Raw genomic sequence first — 13557 nt, 5'->3', positions numbered from 1 at the left:
ATCAGCAGTGGCAAAGTACCCAAAGCATCTAAGCCAGCAAAAACGAAACCCAGCACAGCATCAAAGCCACAGGAGGTAGAGGCAAAAAGTCAGGGAAATCCACGCCAAGGATGCCAGGTCTAACAGGTCCTAAGAAGGAAGACCAGGACCCATAGACACAGTACCAGGTGGAGCACGGCAACAGGGATCCAGGGCAACGAGATTCAGAAAAACTCAAAACAGGAAGACTAGGAGTGCCAGATGTAGGAAAACCAAAACAATAGGGTTAGGTGGAGAAAGACCCAGCAGACTAGCAGGATAAGGGTGGGGATCAGTAGTTACAGGATGTGGAGGCCCAGGAAGGCCCAGGAAGGGTTAATACAAGGAAGGTCCAGGAGCAGGGCTCGGAAGAAAAGGGTCTGGAAGGACTAGAATGAGGTATACCAGATTCAGGAAACCAGTATCAGGGTAACCAGGACTATTTGGACCAGGGCCATGATGAGGATCAGGAGGGGCAATGCAGCACAGGAAAGACGGATTTAGACCAGGATGAGGAGGAGGGCCACCACTATCAGGGACCAAAGGACCTGGTAGAGAAGGAAGAAGAGCGGTAGCACCTACCTATGTAATTCAGTGCCACATGTGTTAGGATTTCTCTTTTGTAAATGGTTCTTATTCATGTTGTTTATGCTGTCAACTTTTTTTTAGCCCATGCATAGAACTGGTAAGAATTTGTTGAAAAAACAGAGCATGCAAGGAGAATAAAAAGTCTGTATGTTACAATCTGACCTCTGAGTTATAGGCGCTATGTGGTGCTGGTAAGTAATCTTAGGGTGTATCTGGTAACAGAGGGACGGAAACTTGGCAGAGGGCTTTAAAAGTGTATAGGTGAAAAGGAGTGTGGTCAGTGAAGAATGGCAGAAAGGGTTTGTGAAACTAGACGGTTGAAGATAGCAAAAATGGTTAAAGGCTAACTAAGGGGGTAAAAGTGCTATGGCAATCAGTAAAGGATAGCTGTGGATCATGTGAAGACTCAGATTAGCAGAAGAGGGGTTGAGGGGTGCCTTATATAGATAATCTCAGATGGTCTAAAGAGAATGCTGAGTAGCAAAGGACTCGGATTGCAAGCTTTGATAGCACTATGAACCAAGACCAGTAGTGATAGCTTTAGCACCAGACTAGTAGTCTGGGAAACTCTAGGGACCCGATAAAGGGTGGTGGAGATAAATATGTGGCAGAAGGGTTTGGAAGGCTAGCAAAGAGGCAATATGCATCATGAACAGGTAGAACAGTCTGTGTGATCACACACAGACCTTTGAATTGACATTTCATGTGTGTAAATGTGCAGTGATGTGTAGCAAGTGTTTAGTAGTAAGGCTCTGAGTGTGGTGAAAGTAACAGTGCATGGAATGGTGGGATGCATTTTGCATGACGGGATGAAGACTCAATATAGCTAACCTAGACAATAGAAGTGTATTGACTGCATCCTTGTGACTGGAGGATGGAGACGCATACAGTGAAGTGAGGGAAGATGAATAAAAGGCTACCCACAGAAATTCTCTGTGGTCCTTGTTAACTATTAACTCCTTATGAATTCTTCCTGAGTGATGACATAGAATAGATGTTATAAGTGAGGGGTAGTTCAGAGGTTTCTCTTGTTAAAGGTGATAAAGTTTCTAAGCATGGCTAACCTTTTTGTCTGTGCTTGGAGACTGCCCAGGAGCGTTAAAGCTAGCGAGATACTGAGATCTCACGCTTCATTGTGTCCTTGTTTTGGATACTCTTGCTTGGGGCCAGGACTATTGCTACTTCTGTGAGACCTATCATCTAGCACAAAGGTTGTGTTTGAACAAAAGCCAGAAAATTACATTTGAAAGAGAAGTACCCCAAATCAATTCTGAAACCTCACCAGTGGATCCACATCACCTGTCTGGAAAATGAGTATGAAAAGTGGAAATGTGAAATGATCAATCCTTAAGTCCCACTCCTGGAGGTCAGAAATGTCTCTGGTTATTCAGTATCTTATTTCTAACAATATGTGTAATAATGTCAATGAATAAAATATCTGTGAGTTTGTTTTCTTTAGTGTCTTTGATGGCTGTCATGTCTTTTGTTGATTTACTGGGAATATCCATTCATATTGCAATGACATTATGACATTCAGTACAATTTATTATAGTTCCATTTATTGCTTGGGGCTCCTTGACAGAATACTTCCACTAGTGGCCTAACAGATGAGATGGTTATTGGAGGACAGACTTTACACAACCCACCCTATTTAGGATCAAACCTGTCTGTAAGGGACAGGAAAGAAAATGATGACCCCAAAACTCTTAGAGTGTGGGTGGCATTAGGTTTTTGTTTTGAAAAATCTAACTCCCACTTTGGTATTGAAAAACAAAAATGTTTTTAAAGTTTGCCAACCGGCCATTATGTCTGATGGGATTTCCTGTCAAAAATGTTCTGAATAGAGCGGAATCACCATATCAGCAGCTCCTGTCAATGTACAGAGTTGTCCACAGGGCCTGCGGACAACTCAGTGTCATAGGTCCCTCAGGATGGCTGAGTTATTATCCCCCAAACTATTATTCAGACCCTTAGTCATTCTTCCTTCCGTCATGAGATTGTAACGAGGTCTCTCAATTATGCTGTGTTGTCCTTATGTAATTGTTTTATCTTTATAAGATCACCCTAAATATCGGATGACCCTATGTCAATTAGATAAAACATTTCCAGTTTTGGCCTTTGCTTTTCCAAATCATTGTTTCAAGGTGTTTTAGCCTGATGTGTTTCATGGAACCAAACCAGAATAAATAATTTCAAAATGTACTGATTTGCTGCTGGAAAAGAGATGTTATGGTAACATGGGGCCTTTTTTATTCCTCTACCTGTCTCCTTTTCATTTCCATGCCTTTGTGAATAGGTGCGAGTTCATAGCTGTAGAAGGATAAATAGCTTCAACCAGTCTTACAAAGGTTCTAAACATCATTATCATACCCCTTCTCTGCAAGTAAACTTAAAGGAGAAGGAGCATATGTGGAGCATGAGCTAGCTCCATAAAGGGCCTCCAAAGTTGCTCTTGGCCGACGATGTAATGGAGTGGCATTCTGTGCCATGTTTGCCAAAAGAACTTGGAAACATTCAACAATTTTAGACCTTTAGACCTATAAGTAGAGGTGGGCACAACTTGCGTAATTTGCTGCAGTTTAACTACACAGAATAACGTAAAATTATGTGAAGAGTGTAATAGCACTAAATGCAACAGAACAAGAACAGCAGCAGCTGCTAAGACTTTCTAAGGTTGTTGTTCCTGTGCAACTGCTGTAGGATTTTTGATTCAAATTACTCTTAGTAATGGAATCGACCGGAAATCATCTAATTTTTGGTAATATCGCAAGAGTTATGCGCAGTTACCGAAATAACTCCAATTATTTTGGTGTAATTAAAGTTTTGCCCCGGCCTACATATAATTTAGTGTTTGCATATAAGTCAGTTTTAGCACTAAGGTTATCATGTTGCAAAATTACATGATTTGAGACCACAAAAGCGCTTATTCTGCACAAAACCCTATTCAATCAATCAATCAGGGTGTTTAAACTGAGCTACTCACCTGTGAGGGTCTCAAGGCACGGGGGGAGATGCAGCCCGTAATCCGCCGAAAAGCCAGGTCTTGAGGCTCTTCTTGAAGATGTGCAGAGCAGGGGAGAGTCTAATGTTGACCAGGAGCTCATTCCAGGCTTTGGCTGCGGTGTAGGAGAAGGGTCTTCCCCCCGCTCTGGTTCTGCGGATGCGCAGGGTATCTGGGTAGTAGGTAGTTATTTGTTGAGAGGCTTGAAACCCTGCTCAAGCAAGTTTCACAATTCTTGTCAGGTTGAACCACAAAAAGTCACTAAATTAACCTGTGCTTAACCCTCTGGTAGCTTAGCCCAAAAGCAGTCTAGCTTAACTTAGAAGCAATGCCTAAGGTATTTATGCCGCACTTAAACAGTAATAAAGTGAAAACGCAATACAAGAAAAATCCCACATTAATTCAGAAAAATAGAGTAAATTTTTATGAATTATTTGAAACCGAAATCCAAGCGAGGACTGGGGACAACATGTCACACGAGACTGGGGCAAAGTCGAAAGTTATGGCCGACTGTGATAGAGCGTGGTTTGTATACATGAAGTAGATTGGGACCGGTCACTGCTTACCCTTGGACTTCGAAGAAATCTCAAAGAAAAATGTCTAAAAAGGTAAAGTTCAACAGCCAAGGCAGATGACAGTATCTGAGGAGGCATCGTTATTGGGGAGATGCTGGATGAGGTTGCATTCGGACTAGGGGGCATATTTATTAGAGCTTTGCATAATGCTTGGAACCAAGGAACATGGTACATGCATGACGCAAGCCCCTAAGTCATATTTCTGAAGCCATGCAAAGCCACATTGCATAGATTTGAATGGCTTCCAAAATATTGAGTAATGCAACACATCGCAAGTCGCTACATTGCATTACTCTGTGCAAGTGAGGGGTTCCATTGGCTTAGCGGTGGGGGTTCCCACACAAGTCCCATGGTTGTCAACACATTCCCAGAGTTACAAGATCTGGTAAACCTTGGAATCCACCAAAAAGATATGCCTCTCCAGAGGAGGCGTAGCATCGAGAAATATGTTTATTCCTCCTCGTTTTTTCTTCTTTCTATGTGTGCTGCTTTCTGCATCACACATAGAAAGCGGAGAAAGCCTCTCAGGATTGGTTTTGTGCAGGAAGTTGCCTCTTCCTACACAAAAGCAAACCTGCCTACAACACAAGCACCCTTGCACCTGCATTGGTGCTAGGCTGCCAAAATCGCACCAGCACAAGGAAAATGGACAGGAATGGTATTGGATACATACGGTGCATTCCTGCCCTTTCTGTGTGACGCAGGGCAGTGCAGTAAGGTAACTTGCTGAACTGCCCTGCACCACAAATACCATAAATATGCCCCTCAGTCTCTTTTTGAGAAATGTTCTAAGTCCTAAGTTTTGGATTTAGACTTTCTGGGCACATTTAACACTACTTCCAAGAGTCTAGGCCTGGAGGAGCACCACTAGATGGTCAATACTTATTTAGGCTGGCTATTTAGTCATTGACCAGGTAAATAATAAAATTTGCCACCTATTTACACGCCCATCAGTCAAATAGGGATAATCTCTTCTATTTAGCAAGCAGCAGTCGAAATAGCAGCTGATTAAGAATTTCTAACAGAGATTTGCAGAACTTACCTGGCAAATTAACTTGCCTGATTCAGACTCATCTGGCTTCTTTCTGGAACAGACAAAACGCTATATGCGCTTAGTGGTCTCTTCCTTCGGGGACTACTCGAACTGGCAAATTCATGTCCCTTTCTGAACTCATCTGTCTTATAACCTAATGCAATCTATTGATGCACTCATCTTTCTACATTTTGATAAACTAAACTAAATTTACTAATTTGACTTGGATGTCTTGATTTAACCTTGCATAAGTAAATGTGCATTTACAATTTTTGTTACTAATGACTAGAGGAGATCATATTAGCGAGATATCAGCGGACCAAATTCGAATGTTATTATTCTGTATAGTTTTAGCAGAACTCTTGGTGTGTATGATTTTGGCTCACCTACATTTCATCAGGAGATTTGGGCTTGCAGTTATAATCCTATACCTTTATAGTACTGTCTTGAGAGTAATCTACGTGAGCTTGATATCAAATTTGTTCTTAAGTTGGCCATTTCCTGGTCTTCATTGGATGACTGTTGGGACCCTTTATATCCAACCCCTCTTGGCACACAGCAACCTCCATCCAGGGACCAAGAGAGTGGTAGGTTCCTTTTTTTTTATTTCCATCCATAGTTTTAGGCCCTGTAAACATTACACCAGACCCAAGGGTGAATGTGTGCTTATACATATACACGTTCTGTTACATTATGTTATGTGGAACACCCTTCGAAATTAGGGTAGTTTGACTTACAAATGATAATCATAACATTTATTGCAAAAGGTTATCTATGAGAGTGCTCCTGGGAATTGGTGATAGCCATTTGAATGCATAGGTGTTCTGGAATTCTTTAAATTCTTCTCAATTCCATAAAAGTCACAAACAGCATCACTAGTCAGAACCAACCAACTAATCAACCAACCAACTAACTGAGCAGTGTTTCTTTTGGCACACTGCTCCAGAAACCTCAGAAGCGATCCCAGAATGTGTCATTTTTGTGATGATAGATAAGACCTAGAAAAGAGCATGTATCTGCAATCCTTGAGTTCAAACCAGGTGCCTCCTCAGTGTTTCAAATATAACCATTTTTTGCATCAGCTTCTAATGCAAAAACATTTTCCAGGTATATTTCATGGTAATTAAAATCAATACCCTTGGTCTAGGTTACATGCCCATTTATCTGTTTTTTATCCTGCAGAAACACTGCAAAATATCATTCAGTAAACACAAAATATCACCATAGAATATTTGCATTCATTTTAAATTTTGCTTTCTCTGCAGGAAAGGCAGAACCAGACCAGTGAATTTACCATGAAGAACTTAGTGGCTACCACACTGAACATTTTTGTTGCGGGAACTGAAACAGTCAGCACAACCGTCAGATATGGGCTCATGATTTTGCTGAAGAATCCAGATGTAGAAGGTAAGGCTGAACACTGCCATGGCTCAAAAACCCTTTGTATGGAAATGCCTCTTTCTGCATGATCGCCCCCAAATGTTTTGGACTTATGCTGCTGGTTTTTTGACTCAGAATGTGCACTCAGTCCTGCTAACCAGACCCTTAAAAGTATCTGTTTTATTAGCTTATACCAAATCGGTATAACTTTACTTCTAAATCGCTAGGGTTTGGTACCAGTGCCAATCTGGATTTGACCATGTGAAAACATGTCTCCCCGCATGCCACTGCAAACTGGCAGAACAGTTTTAAACTGACTTTGCCGTTTAAACTAATGACAAAAGCCCAAGCCTCTATTTTTAATATATATGTTACCCCTACAGGAGGTGTATCAAGTCCTAAGACAAGGTGCTGTGTATTTTTATATGTTCTAACAGTAAAAAAACTAATTTTTTTTTTTTATTGTGGATAAGCTAGTAGCCCCATTGGAGGACAAAGGGTTGCATGCTGGCAACTCAGCTGTGCTAGCTTATGAATGGGACTACTACAGTAGGTACTTCAAGCTATCTAAATAATCGTTATATTAAACCCGATTTAATGACAAATCAAATTTAATATAACTTTTGAAAAAATGCAACTTTTAGCAAGTTGCCAATCTGTTGCCAAAGTGTTCTAGTGGCCATTTACAGATAAAGGCCACAAGACAGCGTTCTGCCCTCCTGAGGAGAAGTGTGAATGACTCCCAGGAGTGTGAACAATAGAGGCCTGCGGTTGGAAGAGGAGTTGCCTCTGTCTGGTAGGAAGCTACACAGGGTGTGACTCCAAAAAGCAAACTTCAAAGGAGAAGACACCTTTGAAGGGCAAATATTGGACAGGTTGGCATTGGAGACCAATTGCCAAACCGGTCTATCAGTGGGACATTGCCCCTCAGGTAGCCACACCTCTAGGGTGGGCCACCAAGCTCCACACACTGAGAGAGAGGTTCAACCATCTTGGGAGTGGACATAACAGTGCACTCTAGAATAGCTAGATGTCACACATTGCAGGAAGTAATTATCAGGCACAATAAGTCCTAGTAGCCAATTGACTAGTAACTTCTGCATCCCACAAGGACACATTCTGTGCATAAATATTGCACCTCTGGCACCCACACCTCAGAATACATCTGCACTGGAGAGAGGACTGCCCTGCTGGTCCCTGGAGATGGCAAGAAGGGCTGCACCAACTATTGGACCACACCTACTATTGGACTGCACCTGCTGATCCTTGGGCTAGCAAAGTGAGGACTGTAACTGGGGTACCTGGCTCATGAAAAAGTCTCTCCTGAGCCCCTGACAGAAGAGGTGAACTCCAACAGTCAGGTGGCTAACTTCCTGTTATAGCACCATGGCCACAAAAGCTGAGGAAGCCCGTCATAGCTAGGAAGTAGACACAATCGCTTGATCACCACTAACTGCTAACATGCACCACTAACTGCTGACATGCACCAAGTAAGACCAAGTCCTAATGCTCAAAAGTTGCACCCGAGTTTGCTAGACTAGGAAGAGCCATCAGAGTGCAGTTTGGTCACCCAAGATGGACACTAGCCTTTCTTTAAAGGGATTCACTGGTTTTGCTGTGACCGGAGACAAGTAGTCCAATGGCAACTGGACTTTTGCCGGGCACAAGAGGACTTTGATGGACATCAACCCTTGTGGCCAAAGTCACCCCACCTGTACTGTGGATCAAGAAATAGCCCCAGGATCCCCCGTTGACTGAACAGCATCCTCAGCATCCTGTATCCCTTGCATGAGGACCACTCAATTGAAGTCTATGGAGGTTCGCCCAGAAAGCCTGGAACTGGGCTTGAGACTGCTTTGGCGACAAGATAACTGTCCTCTTACTCCTTGCTGGTCCCCTTGACCTCCGCCCTGCCACAGTTGATTGTCCAAAGCAGGCCAGAATAGCCAAATACACCTTTATGCTTGTTGGGATTTTTGCAGGCAAAGCAGTGATTTGCAATTTTACTTAAAAATCTCTATGAACGAAATGCTCTGGTCAATTTTGTTCATTTTGGTGTCTAAAAATTCGTAAAAATTTGATCTATTTCTTTATAAATTGTTGTCAGATTTTTTTTGTGTTGTGTGATCTTCATATTACCTTGTTTTGGTACTTCTAAATGCTGTACACTTGTTCCTTTGCTTAAGCATGACTGCTTAAAGCCACAGCTACCCATGGTTGAGCTAAGTTTTAACAAATGAGTCTGATGGGACCCAAATTGGTATCGTATGTGCATTACACGTTGAGGTCACACAACCACACCACATAATACACCACTTTCTTCAAACCCTTAAACTCTGATACCAGGTAAGATAGGTATCAAGAAGTTACCAAGCTTCAAAACTGAGTCCGACGTGTAGCTGAGCGAATATTAACAATATCCCATGTGGAAGGGTATTTCTGTTTAACACATACTTAATTTACAGAAGAAAATAAATTATATGTCTAAGACCCAGCATTGCCTTATAGTTGTTAACTAACTGGACGGTAATCACTCTCATGGTCGACATGAAATAGATATCACACTAATCCACATCATATGCCTTTAATGAATACATGGCAAAGAGAAAGAGAGTGATGTAGAGACAGAAAGGAGGAGAGGTAGAGAGACAGAGGGCCTGATTTAGATCTTGGCGGTATTACCGCTGTCTCGCGCCAGTGGTGGGTCCAAGTGCTCTGTTGAGCTGACTGCCTTCCGCCCGTTGTATTTAGATGCATATGCGATACACAGAAGACTGCTGCTGCGGTGGTCTTCTATGCTGGCGAACCACCCGCCGTCTGGACAGCGGGGTACCGCCGGGCAGATTTGGATGTTCCTGTTGGGCTGGTGTTATCCTGTCAGCGGAGTACTGACGGGGGTCTACCATGGTGGCGGGGAGACAGTTAAGTGGGATTTCTTAAAATGTAAAACACATATATACACCTACCCACCAGGAACACCTAGTGAAGGTCCAGCAGGTGAGGGGGGACCTGGGCCAAGAAGAAGAGGAAGGAATTGCAACCTGTACCCAGAGAAAAGGTGACTTTACACCGCTTTTCTTACCATTCTGCTGATCCAAAGTAGAGAGATTCCCACGGGAATTCCATTCGAAACAGGACACATCCAAATCTGGAGGGCAGGAATCCTGGCTGGGATACCGCCACTGTCTGCTTCAGCCCATCTCGCCGTAGATGCAGAGAGTGAATTCCTGGCAGAGTCGGTGGGACAGCTGCGGTCTGTTCCCACATTATCAGCCAACATATAAATTGGGTGGGTGGACCACCAGGTTGGTGGGCGGGAAGACCACCAACAAAGGCCACTCTGTCCCACCAATATCTAAATCAGGTCCAGAGAGAGGAAAAGAGAGGGAGGGAGGATGAAAGGGAAAGAGCTACATCAGAAAACAGAAAGAGAGAGGGAGAAAGAGAGAGGGTGAATGAGAGAGTGAGAAAGAAAGAGATTGGATGATAGAGTGAGAGAGCACAATAGACCGAGACAGAGAGAGAGTTGGGCTGTCATTGAGGGCTAGAGAGTTATCCCCCTCAGCTGTTGTGATTTGCTCAATATTTGATGAGTAACAATCCAGTGACTCCCTCTCTCCCACTGCCCTTTCACTCTGATATCCTCACCACTATATCTTCAGCCTGGAACTCTTGGATGCATTTCAACCCCTCAATAAGCCTGGAAACCGTTAATAAATAACAAAACCACAGCAGTAGAATGGCAACTACTGACCACATAGAAAATTCATACAAAACAGTAATGCAACACAGCCAAAAAACTAATATCCTTACTAGTCTTTTACAAACTAGACTGTTATGCTTGTCCTCTAGTAGGGTTCCCCCATAATATTTTAATCACACAAGACAAGGTGCTGCATTTTGCTTCAAAAGCCTGTTACAGTCTTCCCAGGCACACTTAAATTCAGCATATGAATGTAAGTATGATATATTCATGATTTGTCATCTTGTTGAGCATCAACCTTCTTCTTTCTAACACTAACCTGCTCTACGAAACCAGTTAAAACCGCTAACGTCTTATGTACTGTGACGTTGTTGTCATTTACAGCATTTCTCACAGAAATGTTTTGTTTCAATGAAACAAAAATTAATGAGAAATGAAAAAATAATTAAGGCCTCTTATTGAACATACTCAACTGGCTCATTTGAGGAATATTCTGATATGTCAGCAGGATCGAACATTTCTTCCACCCTTCTCTAGATGAGTCATATTGAAGTTTGTAATGATGCCTTCTGGGACTTTCCAGTTGCTACCAAGAATACCAAGAAATACAGATAGTAATTGCATACAAAAAATGTAGTGAACATCTGGCCTGGTCATTTCCATACATGCTTGTTTTTGACATATACTCGGAAGTCTGCCACCTGCTTACAATTCCTGTTAGAGTTTGTCTGTCCACAAATAATTAATATTCTTTACAAATAATAAACACATCCCCAATCCTATTATTTATAATTTTTTAATGAATTAGGTCCTCATTCTGTCTAACTATGGCTTTTGTCAAATTCAAGGAGGTTTTGAAGCAGGTATAGAACCAGTAATGCCACTGCAATCAAGCACATTTACTAGAGAAGAAACAACATAAAAAGCTTGCATCTAACTTAAGACTTGTATGTATGTTTAAACGTCACTCTACTACAGTTACTTTCTTAGTAGTGACAGTGAAATGGAATATTCCCTTAGTCCTTTCCACAATTGTACAAATAAATAAAGACCAGGCTATATTTTTACTTTGCTTACTGAGCAACCTTCTTTCCCTGTGCTGGTAAATAAATAACCTATTTCATAATAGTCACACGACCTTGATTTCTTTTCAGTCTAAGCCACAGACAGTGACCGCCTGCACAGGTAAGAGCGGTGGGTCGGTGCTGCAGGGCAGGGGCGTGGTGGGGAGTCAACAGAAACAGGTAGAGGTAAAATTAAATAAAACCACTTACCTTGTGCTCACCACATTGCCGAGTTGGCAATGTGGTGGGCACAAGGTAAGTGGTTTTATTAATTTTTTAATTTAATTTTACCTGTCCCATCCTCTGTCGACTTCCCCACCTCCCGCCGTTCTTTCCTGTGCCGGCCGCCACTGGCCATAGAACAGTCCTCCTATGTTACAATCAAATCCTGCATTGATAGTAGAAAGATAAACATGGTGCTAGATCACAAGGTAAGCGGTTTTATTTCTTTTTTAAATTTCTTTTTATTTATTCCATCCTCTGTCGACTTCCCCACCCCCGCCGTTCTTACCTGTGCCGGCCGCCACTGGCCATAGAACAGTCCTCCTATGTTACAATCAAATCCTGCATTGATAGTAGAAAGATAAACATGGTGCTAGATCACAAGGTAAGCGATTTTTTAAATTTTTTTTAATTTAATTTTACTTATTCCATTGTCTGTCGACTTCCCCCCACCCCGCCCTGCCTACCGCTCTTACTTGTTCTGGCCACCACTGGCCATAGAGGAATCCTCCTTTGTTACAATCAGATCCTGCATTGATAGTAGAAAGATCATTATGGTGCTAGATCACACAGTATGTCACGGTTACTTCTCAGGCCTTACACTGGGTGTCATTACATCACAGGCCTTATATGGGCAGTCATAACATCGCAGTTAAGTTTTACCTTTACTTCGCAGTCTTTAATTTGCATAAAGAGTTAAGGTTCAGATGATGTTTCCTTTGGAAAGACATTTTCGATTTGCCTATAACTTTTGACGCTGAGAAAATAACGTGCACAAAACTTTGCAATCTACTTACTCCGATAGAAATATTTTAGTATGTCGAGTTTCAGGAAGATTTGCCCATGGGAAAAAAAAGTTAAAGGGCATGCAGAAACAAGTGATTTCCAATTTTAGCTTCCATAAGACAATTTTGCTCCCATCTACAGCTCTAAAGGCTGAACAGATTTCCACCACATTTGGCATGAAAATAGAACTTTACTCAGAGAGCAATCTTATTTTGGTTTTGTGTACATCTATCTATTCAGTGATTTTTGCAATATGAGCATATACAAAGTCCAGGAGCAGACTTGAAAGGGTTAACACTTTTGTGTATTTCTGCCATTTTAAATTGCAAGCCATGACTTGCAATCCTCGTAATCACATTATTTTCTAATTTTTTAAGTAAATTCGATCCGCTGAATATGTTTTCTCACCATCTTCAAACTCACAAGTCGGCTTCGGCTCATGAGTTTTACACTGGAAAATAAATGTTCAGTCATGGAGACCCAACCCCACAGGTGACCACACTCATGGCAGTGGTCAGGGATGCACAGTTAAAGCAGAGAAAGAAGACAAAAAACACCAACAACAGCCCTCTGTTGTAAGCTTGCTGCCCAGACCTAGCCCTCCATCATCAGCTTACTGCCCCAGTCACTCACGCCTACTTTCCATTGTCAGCTTTCTTCCTCAGCCTGTACCGCCCGCCACAACTAAAAAAACACTGAAATTCACCAGTTTTTATATTTTATTTTTAGCAACTTTCCCTGAGAAAACCTAGAAGTATTACCCTGGAATCTTTGGTATTGGGCCCCATCGGGATAAAAAAAGGGGAGTGGGATGACCTGAATTCCTGTATTTGATTCTTGCGTGAGCTGACTGCGAATCAGAGCCTTTGTGTACGACGGGTGTGTCAAATTAACCACAATCCAATCACCCACCTGTCTTTTTTCATGGCTTGCCCCACCCATCCCACTCTTCTGGCCATGATGACATGGGAAGCTATAAGACACACATTTACCAATGATCTGTCCAACCAATGTGTCACCTTGTGTACCAGATCTGTTGTTGTCTCCTTAGAGCCCCACTTGACTGGTGACACACCAGCCAAAACGGCCACTAACGGAATTGACTCAGGGATAGATTTAAAACATTGGTTCTATACTCCAACTGGAGAGGGAGGTTAGAGGATTTTAAACCCTGCAAATCAGTCCCC

General features: G+C 42.2%; 1 protein-coding gene across 1 annotated transcript in view; it reads left to right on the top strand.

Moving 5' to 3' along the window:
- Nucleotides 1–13557, top strand: part of LOC146798118 (cytochrome P450 2C11-like) — a 359895-nt gene that overhangs the window by 249014 nt on the left and 97324 nt on the right. Inside the window, exon 6 of the mRNA XM_085625339.1 lies at nucleotides 6481–6622. Within this exon, the coding sequence (XP_085481465.1) occupies nucleotides 6481–6622 (142 nt within the window). The remainder of the gene's footprint in view (nucleotides 1–6480; nucleotides 6623–13557) is intronic.

This window comes from Triturus cristatus, chromosome 9, assembly GCF_964204655.1.
Source record: "Triturus cristatus chromosome 9, aTriCri1.1, whole genome shotgun sequence".
Taxonomy (NCBI): Eukaryota; Metazoa; Chordata; class Amphibia; order Caudata; family Salamandridae; genus Triturus; species Triturus cristatus.
This window is presented reverse-complemented; position numbering and strand designations above follow the sequence as displayed.